Below are 12,745 nucleotides of genomic sequence, written 5' to 3' on the forward strand. Positions count from 1 at the left end.
GGGTGGGGGAGAGGAGAAAAGGAGAGAGGGGGTGGGGGAGAGGAGAGAAGGAGAGAGGGGGTGGGGGAGAGGAGGAGAGAGACGGAGTGGAGAAGAGGAGAGATGGAGTGGGAAAGTGGAGAGACGGAGTGGGGGAGAGGAGAAAGGGAGTGGGGAGAGGGAGTGATGAAGAGGAGGGAAGAGAGATTAGAGAGAGAGGGAAGAGAGAAAGAAGAAAGAGAGAGAGAGAGAGAGAGAGAGGGGGCTGAGCTGTGTATACCCTCTGGATAACTGATTTTAGCGTCTGGGTTGGTACATGAATGATGAGGTCATACAATCTATTATTTACTATTCCTTTAGGTCCATAGAGGATATGAGCTGTACAGTATGTGACGGGGACAACAAGGGCCTGGATGGGCTGTAGGTTACCGGGCAGACTGGGAGGAACCAGACTGGTTAGATACATAAACTCGCCCTAAATGACGTCATACTACTGCTATTTGGGTCAGAGAGGACAGGATGCTGAGGTAGGAGAGAGGGTGGAGGAAAGGAGAGGAGGGAGGAGGAAAGGAGAGGAGGGAGGAGGAAAGGAGAGGAGGGAGGAGGACAGGAGAGGAGGGAGGAGAGAGGGTGGAGGAAAGGAGAGGAAGGAGGAGGAAAGGAGAGGAGGGAGGAGGAAAAGAGAGGAGGGAGGAGGACAGGATGCTGAGGTAGGAGAGAGGGTGGAGGAAAGGAGAGAGGGTGGAGGAAAGGAGAGAAGAAGAGAGGGTGGATTGGAGGTCTATAAATATATATACAAAAAATGCGCTTTCTTTCTAAAACAAGGACATTTCTAAGTGACCCCAAACTTTTGAACTGTAGTGCGCATATATATATATATATATATATATATATATATATATATATATATATATATATATATATATATATATATATATATATATATATATATATATATATATATATACTGCTCCAAAAAATAAAGGGAACACTTAAACAACACATCCTAGATATGAATGAAAGAAATAATCTTATTAAATACTTTTTTCTTTACATAGTTGAATGTGCTGACAACAAAATCACACAAAAATAATCAATGGAAATCCAATTTATCAACCCATGGAGGTCTGGATTTGGAGTCACACTCAAAATTAAAGTGGAAAACCACACTACAGGCTGATCCAACTTTGATGTAATGTCCTTAAAACAAGTGAAAATGAGGCTCAGTAGTGTGTGTGGCCTCCACGTGCCTGTATGACCTCCCTACAACGCCTGGGCATGCTCCTGATGAGGTGGCGGATGGTCTCCTGAGGGATCTCCTCCCAGACCTGGACTAAAGCATCCGCCAACCCCTGGACAGTCTGTGGTGCAACGTGGCGTTGGTGGATGGAGCGAGACATGATGTCCCAGATGTGCTCAATTGGATTCAGGTCTGGGGAACGGGCGGGCCAGTCCATAGCATCAATGCCTTCCTCTTGCAGGAACTGCTGACACACTCCAGCCACATGAGGGCTAGCATTGTCTTGCATTAGGAGGAACCCAGGGCCAACCGCACCAGCATATGGTCTCACAAGGGGTCTGAGGATCTCATCTCGGTACCTAATGGCAGTCAGGCTACCTCTGGCGAGCACATGGAGGGCTGTGCTGTCCCACAAAGAAATGCCACCCCACACTATGACTGACCCACCGCCAAACCGGTCATACTGGAGGATGTTGCAGGCAGCAGAACGTTCTCCACGGCGTCTCCAGACTCTGTCACATCTGTCACGTGCTCAGTGTGAACCTGCTTTCATCTGTGAAGAGCACAGGGCGCCAGTGGCGAATTTGCCAATCTTGGTGTTCTCTGGCAAATGCCAAACGTCCTGCACGGTGTTGGGCTGTAAGCACAACCCCCACCTGTGGACGTCGGGCCCTCATACCACCCTCATGGAGTCTGTTTCTGACCATTTGAGCAGACACATGCACATTTGTGGCCTGCTGGAGGTCATTTTGCAGGGCTCTGGCAGTGCTCCTCCTGCTCCTCCTTGCACGAAGGCGGAGGTAGCGGTCCTGCTGCTGGGTTGTTGCCCTCCTACGGCCTCCTCCACGTCTCCTGATGTACTGGCCTGTCTCCTGGTAGCGCCTCCATGCTCTGGACACTACGCTGACAGACACAGCAAACCTTCTTGCCACAGCTCGCATTGATGTGCCATCCTGGATGAGCTGCACTACCTGAGCCACTTGTGTGGGTTGTAGACTCCGTCTCATGCTACCACTAGAGTGAAAGCACCGCCAGCATTCAAAAGTGACCAAAACATCAGCCAGTAAGCATAGGAACTGAGAAGTGGTCTGTGGTCCCCACCTGCAGAACCACTCCTTTATTGGGGGTGTCTTGCTAATTGCCTATAATTTCCACCTGTTGTCTCTTCCATTTGCACAACAGCATGTGAAATTTATTGTCAATCAGTGTTGCTTCCTAAGTGGACAGTTTGATTTCACAGAAGTGTGATTGACTTGGAGTTACATTGTGTTGTTTAAGTGTTCCCTTTATTTTTTTGAGCAGTATATATATATATATATATATATATATATATAGGACATTTCTAAGTGGACATTAGGACATTTCTAATATATGCACTACAGTTTGTGTTTAAAATAGTTAAAATAAAGAAAAACCCTAGAATGAGTAGGTAGGTGTGTCCAAACTGTTGACTGGTCCTGTATATAATATTTATTCATATCTACAAGCAATACAAGACTCCATTCATATGGTGGTTGTTCATAGTATCCCAGTTTACCTACGGTCTTATCTACACCTGGTGACCTGTTTTTAGAAATGATATGAGAAAAAAAATATTCAATTTCATTTGGAACGGCAAGCCAGACAAAATTATACAGATCTATTTATATAATGAATATGAATTCTGAGGGCAGAAATGATTAAATATTAAAGCGTTAGACCTCTCACTAAAGGCTTCAGTCATACAAAAGTTATACTTAAATTCAAAATGGTTCTGTAGCAGATTAGTAAGAATGTCTCACCCCATGTTCAAGAATGGCCTTTTTCCCTTTTTTCAGAATACAATTTTTCACTTTCGGTTAATTGAGTTTATTTTATTTTTACAGGGACAGTGCATATTAATCAACGTTTCAGTAAAAGTGCAGGTTTTAGCCAGCCGGCTAATTTTCAACCGCAGTCCCTGGGCAGGTTATTAAAAACAATTACAATATAGACAATCATTGAACAGTGAGCACACGCAGAGTAACATAGGACAAGCAAGACATAGCATACAGACAGAGCAACATAGAACAAGCAAGATGTAGCATACAGACAGAGCAACATAGAACAAGCAAGATGTAGCATACAGACAGAGCAACATAGGACAAGCAAGACATAGCATACAGACAGAGCAACATAGGACAAGCAAGACATAGCATATAGACAGAGCAACATAGGACAAGCAAGATGTAGCATACAGACAGAGCAACATAGAACAAAAAGCAACAAGACAAAATCCATAAAAACAACAAAGTGTTTCCACACCTCACAAGCTACAGACAACAGACAACATGGAAAGTGGTAATACACAGCTAGGAATTATGTTCACAGGTCTGATTGACCTTTAGCCATGTCTTCATGCATTTTGTGAAAGTGTGATATGTGGTGCAGTTATGTGTGTCTGATGGCAGTGTATTCCAGACATGGGAAGCTCTCACAGAGAAAGCAGATTTACTAAAGGTGCTTTTCCTTAAGGGAACTATACAGTCACCTCTCATGGCAGACCTTGTGCCATGAGAGGTGAATTGAAAATGAAATAATCTCAAGAATAACGATATTTTTTAAATCAAGCCATAGAAAGTTAGTTGCAATTTCAGTTTAATCCCCCAGAAAAGACAGAACAAATAATTGAACGAATATTGTGGTTAAACTCAAATATACTAATTGATACAAAAAATTATTTATTTTAATGTATTTTTTAAAAGAGTATAATCTTTGTAAATGATATGATGAATATGACTGGTGGAGTTGTCACATGCAGCTAACAAAAATATATGATAATTTTTACATTTACATTTTAGTCATTTAGCAGACGCTCTTATCCAGAGCGACTTACAGTAGTGAATGCATACATTTCATACAATGTCATACATTTTTTTTCTGTGCTGGCCCCCCGTGGGAATCGAACCCACAACCCTGGCGTTGCAAACACCATGCTCTACCAACTGAGCTACAGGGAAGGCTAATATATAATGTCTGCTATAACATACGGAGGATTGCAAACGATGCCGACAATTACATTGACGAAGCTACAATCTATCTACAATATTAAAGCTGATCAACCCATCAAAAATATATATTATAAAACAAATAATAATACTGACCTGCTCCAATCCCACTGATCACAGGAGAGGAAATGCGAAGAGAAAGGAAGAACAGGGAGGATGCTAGCTGGGGGATGAAGACTAGGCTAACTTTATGTTAGAGTGATACTGACCTGCTAGCTAGGGGATGAAGACTAGGCTAACTTTATGTTGGAGTGATACTGACCTGCTAGCTAGGGGATGAAGACTAGGCTAACTTTATGTTGTAGTGATACTGACCTGCTAGCTAGGGGATGAAGACTAGGCTAACTTTATGTTGTAGTGATACTGACCTGCTAGTTAGGGGATGAAGACTAGGCTAACTTTATGTTGTAGTGATACTGACCTGCTAGCTAGGGGATGAAGACTAGGCTAACTTTATGTTGTAGTGATACTGACCTGCTAGTTAGGGGATGAAGACGAGGCTAACTTTATGTTGTAGTGATACTGACCTGCTAGCTAGGGGATGAAGACTAGGCTAACTTTATGTTGTAGTGATACTGACCTGCTAGCTAGGGGATGAAGACTAGGCTAACTTTATGTTGTAGTGATACTGACCTGCTAGCTAGGGGATGAAGACTAGGCTAACTTTATGTTGTAGTGATACTGACCTGCTAGCTAGGGGATGAAGACTAGGCTAACTTTATGTTGTAGTGATACTGACCTGCTAGCTAGGGGATGAAGACTAGGCTAACTTTATGTTGTAGTGATACTGACCTGCTAGCTAGGGGATGAAGACTAGGCTAACTTTATGTTGTAGTGGTACCGACCTGCTAGCTAGGGGATGAAGACTAGGCTAACTTTATGTTGTAGTGATACTGACCTGCTAGTTAGGGGATGAAGACGAGGCTAACTTTATGTTGTAGTGATACTGACCTGCTAGTTAGGGGATGAAGACGAGGCTAACTTTATGTTGTAGTGATACTGACCTGCTAGCTAGGGGATGAAGACGAGGCTAACTTTATGTTGTAGTGATACTGACCTGCTAGCTAGGGGATGAAGACTAGGCTAACTTTATGTTGTAGTGATACTGACCTGCTAGTTAGGGGATGAAGACTAGGCTAACTTTATGTTGTAGTGATACTGACCTGCTAGTTAGGGGATGAAAACTAGGCTAACTTTATGTTGTAGTGATACTGACCTGCTAGCTAGGGGATGAAGACTAGGCTAAATTTATGTTGTAGTGATACTGACCTGCTAGCTAGGGGATGAAGACGAGGCTAACTTTATGTTGTAGTGATACTGACCTGCTAGCTAGGGGATGAAGACGAGGCTAACTTTATGTTGTAGTGATACTGACCTGCTAGCTAGGGGATGAAGACTAGGCTAACTTTATGTTGTAGTGATACTGACCTGCTAGCTAGGGGATGAAGACTAGGCTAACTTTATGTTGGAGTGATACTGACCTGCTAGCTAGGGGATGAAGACTAGGCTAACTTTATGTTGTAGTGATACTGACCTGCTAGCTAGGGGATGAAGACTAGGCTAACTTTATGTTGTAGTGATACTGACCTGCTAGCTAGGGGATGAAGACTAGGCTAACTTTATGTTGTAGTGATACTGACCTGCTAGCTAGGGGATGAAGACTAGGCTAACTTTATGTTGTAGTGATACTGACCTGCTAGCTAGGGGATGAAGACTAGGCTAACTTTATGTTGTAGTGATACTGACCTGCTAGCTAGGGGATGAAGACTAGGCTAACTTTATGTTGTAGTGATACTGACCTGCTAGTTAGGGGATGAAGACTAGGCTAACTTTATGTTGTAGTGATACTGACCTGCTAGCTAGGGGATGAAGACTAGGCTAACTTTATGTTGTAGTGATACTGACCTGCTAGCTAGGGGATGAAGACGAGGCTAACTTTATGTTGTAGTGACACTGACCTGCTCCGATCCCAGAGACCACGGCTCCATCGCTGACTCCTCCTGTGTTGGCATTGTTAGAGGGAGCGTTGTGAGGGGCCAGGCTAGGCAGGAACAGACACCTACAAAGAAGAACATATTGATACATCCTATTTCATCTAGCATATAGAGGTAGTGATTGGCACAGCTAATCCAATATTCAGATCTCCTTATGGACGTTAGTGTTCCATTACTTGAGTCAGTGTTCATTTTTGGAGAAAAAACAAAATTGTATGGCTATTTTAACAATGAAAAAGATTTGTCTAAATGTAATTAAATTCAATTCCCAATCTGGTCCTCATATAATCATGGCCACCCCCAGTTTACAATAGTCTCATTCACCCCCTCCTCTCCCCTGTTACTATTCCCCAGGTCATTGCTGTAAATGAGAACGTGTTCTCTGTCAATTTACCTGGTAAAATAAGTGTTAAATTAAATTAACAAAAAAATTACAAAATAAAAAAATGTATCCTTGTGACATTTTTACCTACAAGGATATACCATGCAATTAGATTTTTTTTAATTTAATAAAACAACTTTTGAATGTAGTTTTTATAATGGAGCGTTGAGATACTGCTTCCAGGCTCCATCACCACCGTTACCCTGACTACAGAAACACCACCGTTACCCTGGCTACAGAAACACCACCGTTACCCTGGCTACAGAAACACCACCGTTACCCTGGCTACAGAAACACCACCGTTACCCTGGCTACAGAAACACCACCGTTACCCTGGCTACAGAAACACCACCGTTACCCTGGCTACAGAAACACCACCGTTACCCTGGCTACAGAAACACCACCGTTACCCTGGCTACAGAAACACCACCGTTATCCTGGCTACAGAAACACCACGCATTGGTGTCTCCTAAACACATTTATGTGCAAAAAAAAGTGTGTACACCCATTGACCCATACTGACCGGTTCTGGGTGTGTTGTGAGACCCATTGACCCATACTGACTGGTTCTGGGTGTGTTGTGAGACCCATTGACCCATACTGACCGGTTCTGGGTGTGTTGTGAGACCCATTGACCCATACTGACTGGTTCTGGGTGTGTTGTGAGACCCATAGACCCATACTGACTGGTTCTGGGTGTGTTGTGAGACCCATACTGACTGGTTCTGGGTGTGTTGTGAGACCCATACTGACTGGTTCTGGGTGTGTTGTGAGACCCATACTGACTGGTTCTGGGTGTGTTGTGAGACCCATTGACCCATACTGACCGGTTCTGGATGTGTTGTGAGACCCATACTGACTGGTTCTGGGTGTGTTGTGAGACCCATACTGACTGGTTCTGGTTGTGTTGTGAGACCCATTCTGACTGGTTCTGGGTGTGTTGTGAGACCCATACTGACTGGTTCTGGGTGTGTTGTGAGACCCATTGACCCATACTGACTGGTTCTGGGTGTGTTGTGAGACCCATACTGACCGGTTCTGGGTGTGTTGTGAGACCCATACTGACTGGTTCTGGGTGTGTTGTGAGACCCATACTGACCGGTTCTGGGTGTGTTGTGAGACCCATACTGACCGGTTCTGGGTGTGTTGTGAGACCCATACTGACTGGTTCTGGGTGTGTTGTGAGACCCATACTGACTGGTTCTGGGTGTGTTGTGAGACCCATACTGACCGGTTCTGGGTGTGTTGTGAGACCCATACTGACTGGTTCTGGGTGTGTTGTGAGACCAATACTGACTGGTTCTGGGTGTGTTGTGAGACCCATACTGACTGGTCCTGGGTGTGTTGTGAGACCCATACTGACTGGTTCTGGGTGTGTTGTGAGACCCATACTGACTGGTTCTGGGTGTGTTGTGAGACCCATACTGACTGGTTCTGGGTGTGTTGTGACAGACCAACCCCAGAACACAGCAGACTAAACAGCTGTACCTTGTCTGTCCTAACAGGGGCTGTGGCATTAATATTTCAGAGTGACAGATGGGGGAAGGATGGTGTGTGTGTATGTGTGTGTGTGTATGTGTGTGTGTGTGTGTGTGTGTGTGTGTGTGTGTGTGTGTGTGTGTGTGTGTGTGTATACAGTTGAAGTCGGAAGATTACATACACCTTAGCCAAATACATTTAAACTCAGTTTTTCACAATTCCTGACATTTAATCCTAGTAAAGATTCCCTGTCTTAGGTCAGTTAGGATCAGCACTTTATTTTAAGAATGTGAAATGTCAGAATAATATTAGAGAGAATGATTTAGTTCAGCTTTTATTTCTTTCATCACATTCCCAGCGGGTCAGAAGCATTGCCTTTAATTATTTAACTTGGGTCAAACGTTTCAGGTAGCCTTCCACAAGCTTCCCACAATAAGTTGGGTGAATTTTGCACCAGTCCCTCCTGCAGCAAAGCACCATCACAACATGATGCTGCCTCCCCGTGCTTCACGGTTGGGATGGTGTTCTTCGGCTTGCAAGCCTCCCCCTTTTTCCTCCAAACATAATGATGGTCATTATGGCCAAACAGTTCTATTTTTGTTTCATCAGACCAGAGGATATTTCTCCAAAAAGTACGATATTTTTCTCCATGTGCAGTTGCAAACCGTAGTCTGGCTTTTTTATGGCGGTTTTGGAGCAGTGGCTTCTTCCATGCTGAGCGGCCTTTCAGGTTATGTCGATATTGGACTCGTTTTACTGTGGATATAGATACTTTTGTACCCGTTTCCTCCAGCATCTTCACAAAGTCCTTTGCTGTTGTTCTGGGATTGATTTAAACTTTTCACACCAAAGTCCGTTCATCTCTAGGAGACAGAACGCGTCTCCTTCCTGAGAGGTATGACGGCTGCGTGGTCCCATGGTGTTTATACTTGCGTACTATTGTTTGTACAGATGAACGTGGTACCTTCAGGCATTTGGAAATTGCTCTCAAGGATGAACCAGACTTGTGGAGGTCTACAATTTGTTTTCTGAGGTCTTGGCTGATTTCTTTTGATTTTCCCATGATGTCAAGCAAAGAGGCACTGGGTTTGATGGTAGGCCTTGAAATACATTCACAGGTATACCTCCAATTGACTCAAATGATGTCAATTAGCCTATGAGAAGCTTCTAAAGCCATGGCATAATTTTCTGGAATTTTCCAAGCTGTTTAAAGGCACAGTCAATTTAGTGCATGTAAACTTCTGACCCACTGGAATTATGATACAGTGAAATAATCTGTCTATCCAGAGACAGGTGGAGAGAATACCCCCCCCCCCCCCCCCGCTGTAACAGAGACAGGTGGAGAGAATACCCCCCCCCCCCCCCCCCCCCCCGCTGTAACAGAGACAGGTGGAGAGAGAATACCCCCCCCTGCTGTAACAGAGACAGGTGGAGAGAATACCCCCCCCTGCTGTAACAGAGACAGGTGGAGAGAATACCCCCCCCCCCCCTGCTGTGACAGAGACAGGTGGAGAGAATACCCCCCCCCTGCTGTGACAGAGACAGGTGGAGAGAGAATACCCCCCCCCTTGCTGTGACAGAGACAGGTGGAGAGAATACCCCCCCCCTGCTGTGACAGAGACAGGTGGAGAGAGAATACCCCCCCCTGCTGTGACAGAGACACGTGGAGAGAGAATACCCCCCCCTGCTGTGACAGAGACACGTGGAGAGAGAATACCCCCCCCCTGCTGTGACAGAGACAGGTGGAGAGAATACCCCCCCCCCTGCTGTGACAGAGACAGGTGGAGAGAATACCCCCCCCCTGCTGTAACAGAGACAGGTGGAGAGAGAATACCCCCCCCCCTGCTGTGACAGAGACAGGTGGAGAGAATACCCCCCCCCTGCTGTGACAGAGACAGGTGGAGAGAGAATACCCCCCCCCCCTGCTGTGACAGAGACACGTGGAGAGAGAATACCCCCCCCTGCTGTGACAGAGACAGGTGGAGAGAATACCCCCCCCCCTGCTGTAACAGAGACAGGTGGAGAGAATACCCCCCCCCCCCCTGCTGTGACAGAGACAGGTGACTGAACAGAAAAGGAAAGCTGAAGTACCAAACCTCTCAGCATCCTAAAATCTGGCTTGTGAAAAACAGAATAGTCCCAAAAGGCAATTGACGACAGTAGGGTTGCAAAAGTACGATAACTTTCCCCAAATTCCCAAGTTTTCCAGAAATCCTGGTTGGAGGATTCCCAGAATCAGACGGGGAAACGCAGGGAGGCATTTCTGGATAACCTGCTTATTTTGGGAATATTTCTGGGAAATTTGCATCCAGAGATAACAGTGAAAAAAGGAATGCGCGTTTCCCCAAAGCCCTGTGTTTACGACGGTGTGTTTACGGCTGTGTGCTTACGGCTGTGTGTTTACACAACTGTGTGCTTACGGCTGTGTGCTTACACAACTGTGTGCTTACGGCTGTGTGCTTACGGCTGTGTGTTTACACGACTGTGTGTTTACACGACTGTGTGTTTACACAACTGTGTGCTTACGGCTGTGTGTTTACACGACTGTGTGTTTACACGACTGTGTGTTTACACAACTGTGTGCTTACACAACTGTGTGTTTACACAACTGTGTGCTTACACAACTGTGTGCTTACGGCTGTGTGTTTACACGACTGTGTGCTTACACAACTGTGTGTTTACACAACTGTGTGCTTACACGACTGTGTGTTTACACAACTGTGTGCTTACGGCTGTGTGTTTACACGACTGTGTGCTTACGGCTGTGTGCTTACGGCGGTGTGTTTACACGACTGTGTGTTTACGGTTGTGTGATTACGCGACTGTGTGTGCGTCTCCTTACCCGAAGCCCTCCAGCGAGGTGTCGAACTCCACGAAGGCTGGCGTGAGCTGTGAGCCGTGGAGGCGGATGTCGTGGGGCGTTGTCATGGAAACCAGGCATTTGACGCGTGTCAGCGGCACGGTGGAACCCTCGGCCGAGCGCACCAGGCTTCGGCTGATCCGGTACTGACCATTGTCCTCACCGACTGGTGCAAACACGCTGTCCGGACCGAAGCAACCCTCCATGGACATGGTCATAGAGTCTGTCGTAGAGGCGGATAGAGAGAGGTTCAGAGGTCATCTAACCCTAACACTCACTGTGAGGACCATCCACATGGTCATAGAGTCTGTAGGACAAGAGATGAAATGTTAATACACACCACCATGCTTCTTGTGGTACAGACACTTACAGCCCGGTTCACTACAACCCAGGTCACTACAGCCCGGTTCACTACAGCCCGGGTTCACTACAGCCCGGGTCACTACATGCTATTTCTAAAAACACAGACACGATAAAATAACTGAGGTGATATTATATGTGCCGGAATGTTGGATATCTGAAGCAATTGAGTCATTTCATATCATATTACATTAAGAGAGGAAGGATGTTATGGTTATATATAGAAACAGTCAGAATAGAGGAAGGATGTTATGGTTAGATATAGAAACAGTCAGAATAGAGGAAGGATGTTATGGTTAGATATAGAAACAGTCAGAATAGAGGAAGGATGTTATGGTTAGATATAGAAACAGTCAGAATAGAGGAAGGATGTTATGGTTAGATATAGAAACAGTCAGAATAGAGGAAGGATGTTATGGTTAGATATAGAAACAGTCAGAATAGAGGAAGGATGTTATGGTTAGATATAGAAACAGTCAGAATAGAGGAAGGATGTTATGGTTAGATATAGAAACAGTCAGAATAGAGGAAGGATGTTATGGTTAGATATAGAAACAGTCAGAATAGAGGAAGGATGTTATGGTTAGATATAGAAACAGGCAGAGGAAGGATGTCATGGTTAGATATAGTAAATTATGTGCCTTTGGTTAATATCCCATCACAGTGAGAAGAGAACAATTTAGAGATTGATGTTACTGCTAAATAAAATAACCACATTGTAAACATTCCCTTACTAAATAGACAGACAACATGAATCGAACATGAACATTAGTTTGAAAAACGTAATCTTCCTGACTCTGACCGTTACTGGCAGTTTACAGGAAATGAACGAGGGGCTATGGAATTGAGCCTGATGGGGAATTACGATTGTGAAATATTGTCCATATCTTCTAACAGATTCACCTCAGGTTGGACGGGCTCAGACTCCGATCGGACTAAAGAGATGGAGGTTTTTTTGCCAATTGTTGGCCTTTTCAAGCTGCCTGCCTGTCTGCCTGCCTGTCTGTCTGTCTGCCTGTCTGCCTCTCCCCTGGAGAAAACTCTCGTCTTGTCATACTACTGAATAGAACCAAGCCGTGCTGAACCAAGCCGTGCTGTACTGCATTGGCATGGTTAGGATTCCATCGTAGTTGATGGACCTGTGATGAAGAGATGGTATCACGGCCAGTAAACGGTATTGTGACTCGGGTTCCGCTCAACATTGAGAGCGGTGTCTTACTTCTCATCTCTGCGTCGCAGCTAAGGGAGGAGGGTTTGTGGACGCGGTACTGTTTCAGCAGCTTCATGTCCCAGGCTCCACAGTTTAGAGGGTTACCCAGCCGGAGGAACTCTCTGTGGGGGAGAAAAAACAGCAGATAGAGGGTAAGAGAGAGAAAGAGAAAACGAATGGAGAGAAACAACATGGAAGACATGCAGGGTAACTAC

The 12,745-nt window shown here is 45.1% G+C and overlaps 1 protein-coding gene across 1 annotated transcript in view; it reads right to left on the reverse strand.

The window, feature by feature from the left end:
* LOC106585952 (WD repeat and FYVE domain-containing protein 3) overlaps positions 1-12,745 on the reverse strand; it is a 239,709-nt gene that overhangs the window by 105,182 nt on the left and 121,782 nt on the right. The window contains 3 exon segments of the mRNA XM_082968737.1: positions 6,204-6,304; positions 10,943-11,183; positions 12,540-12,652. Of these exon segments, the coding sequence (XP_082824863.1) occupies positions 6,204-6,304; positions 10,943-11,183; positions 12,540-12,652 (455 nt within the window).

This window comes from Salmo salar, chromosome 24 (assembly GCF_965601325.2).
Source record: "Salmo salar chromosome 24, fSalSal1, whole genome shotgun sequence".
NCBI classification, from domain to species: domain Eukaryota; kingdom Metazoa; phylum Chordata; class Actinopteri; order Salmoniformes; family Salmonidae; genus Salmo; species Salmo salar.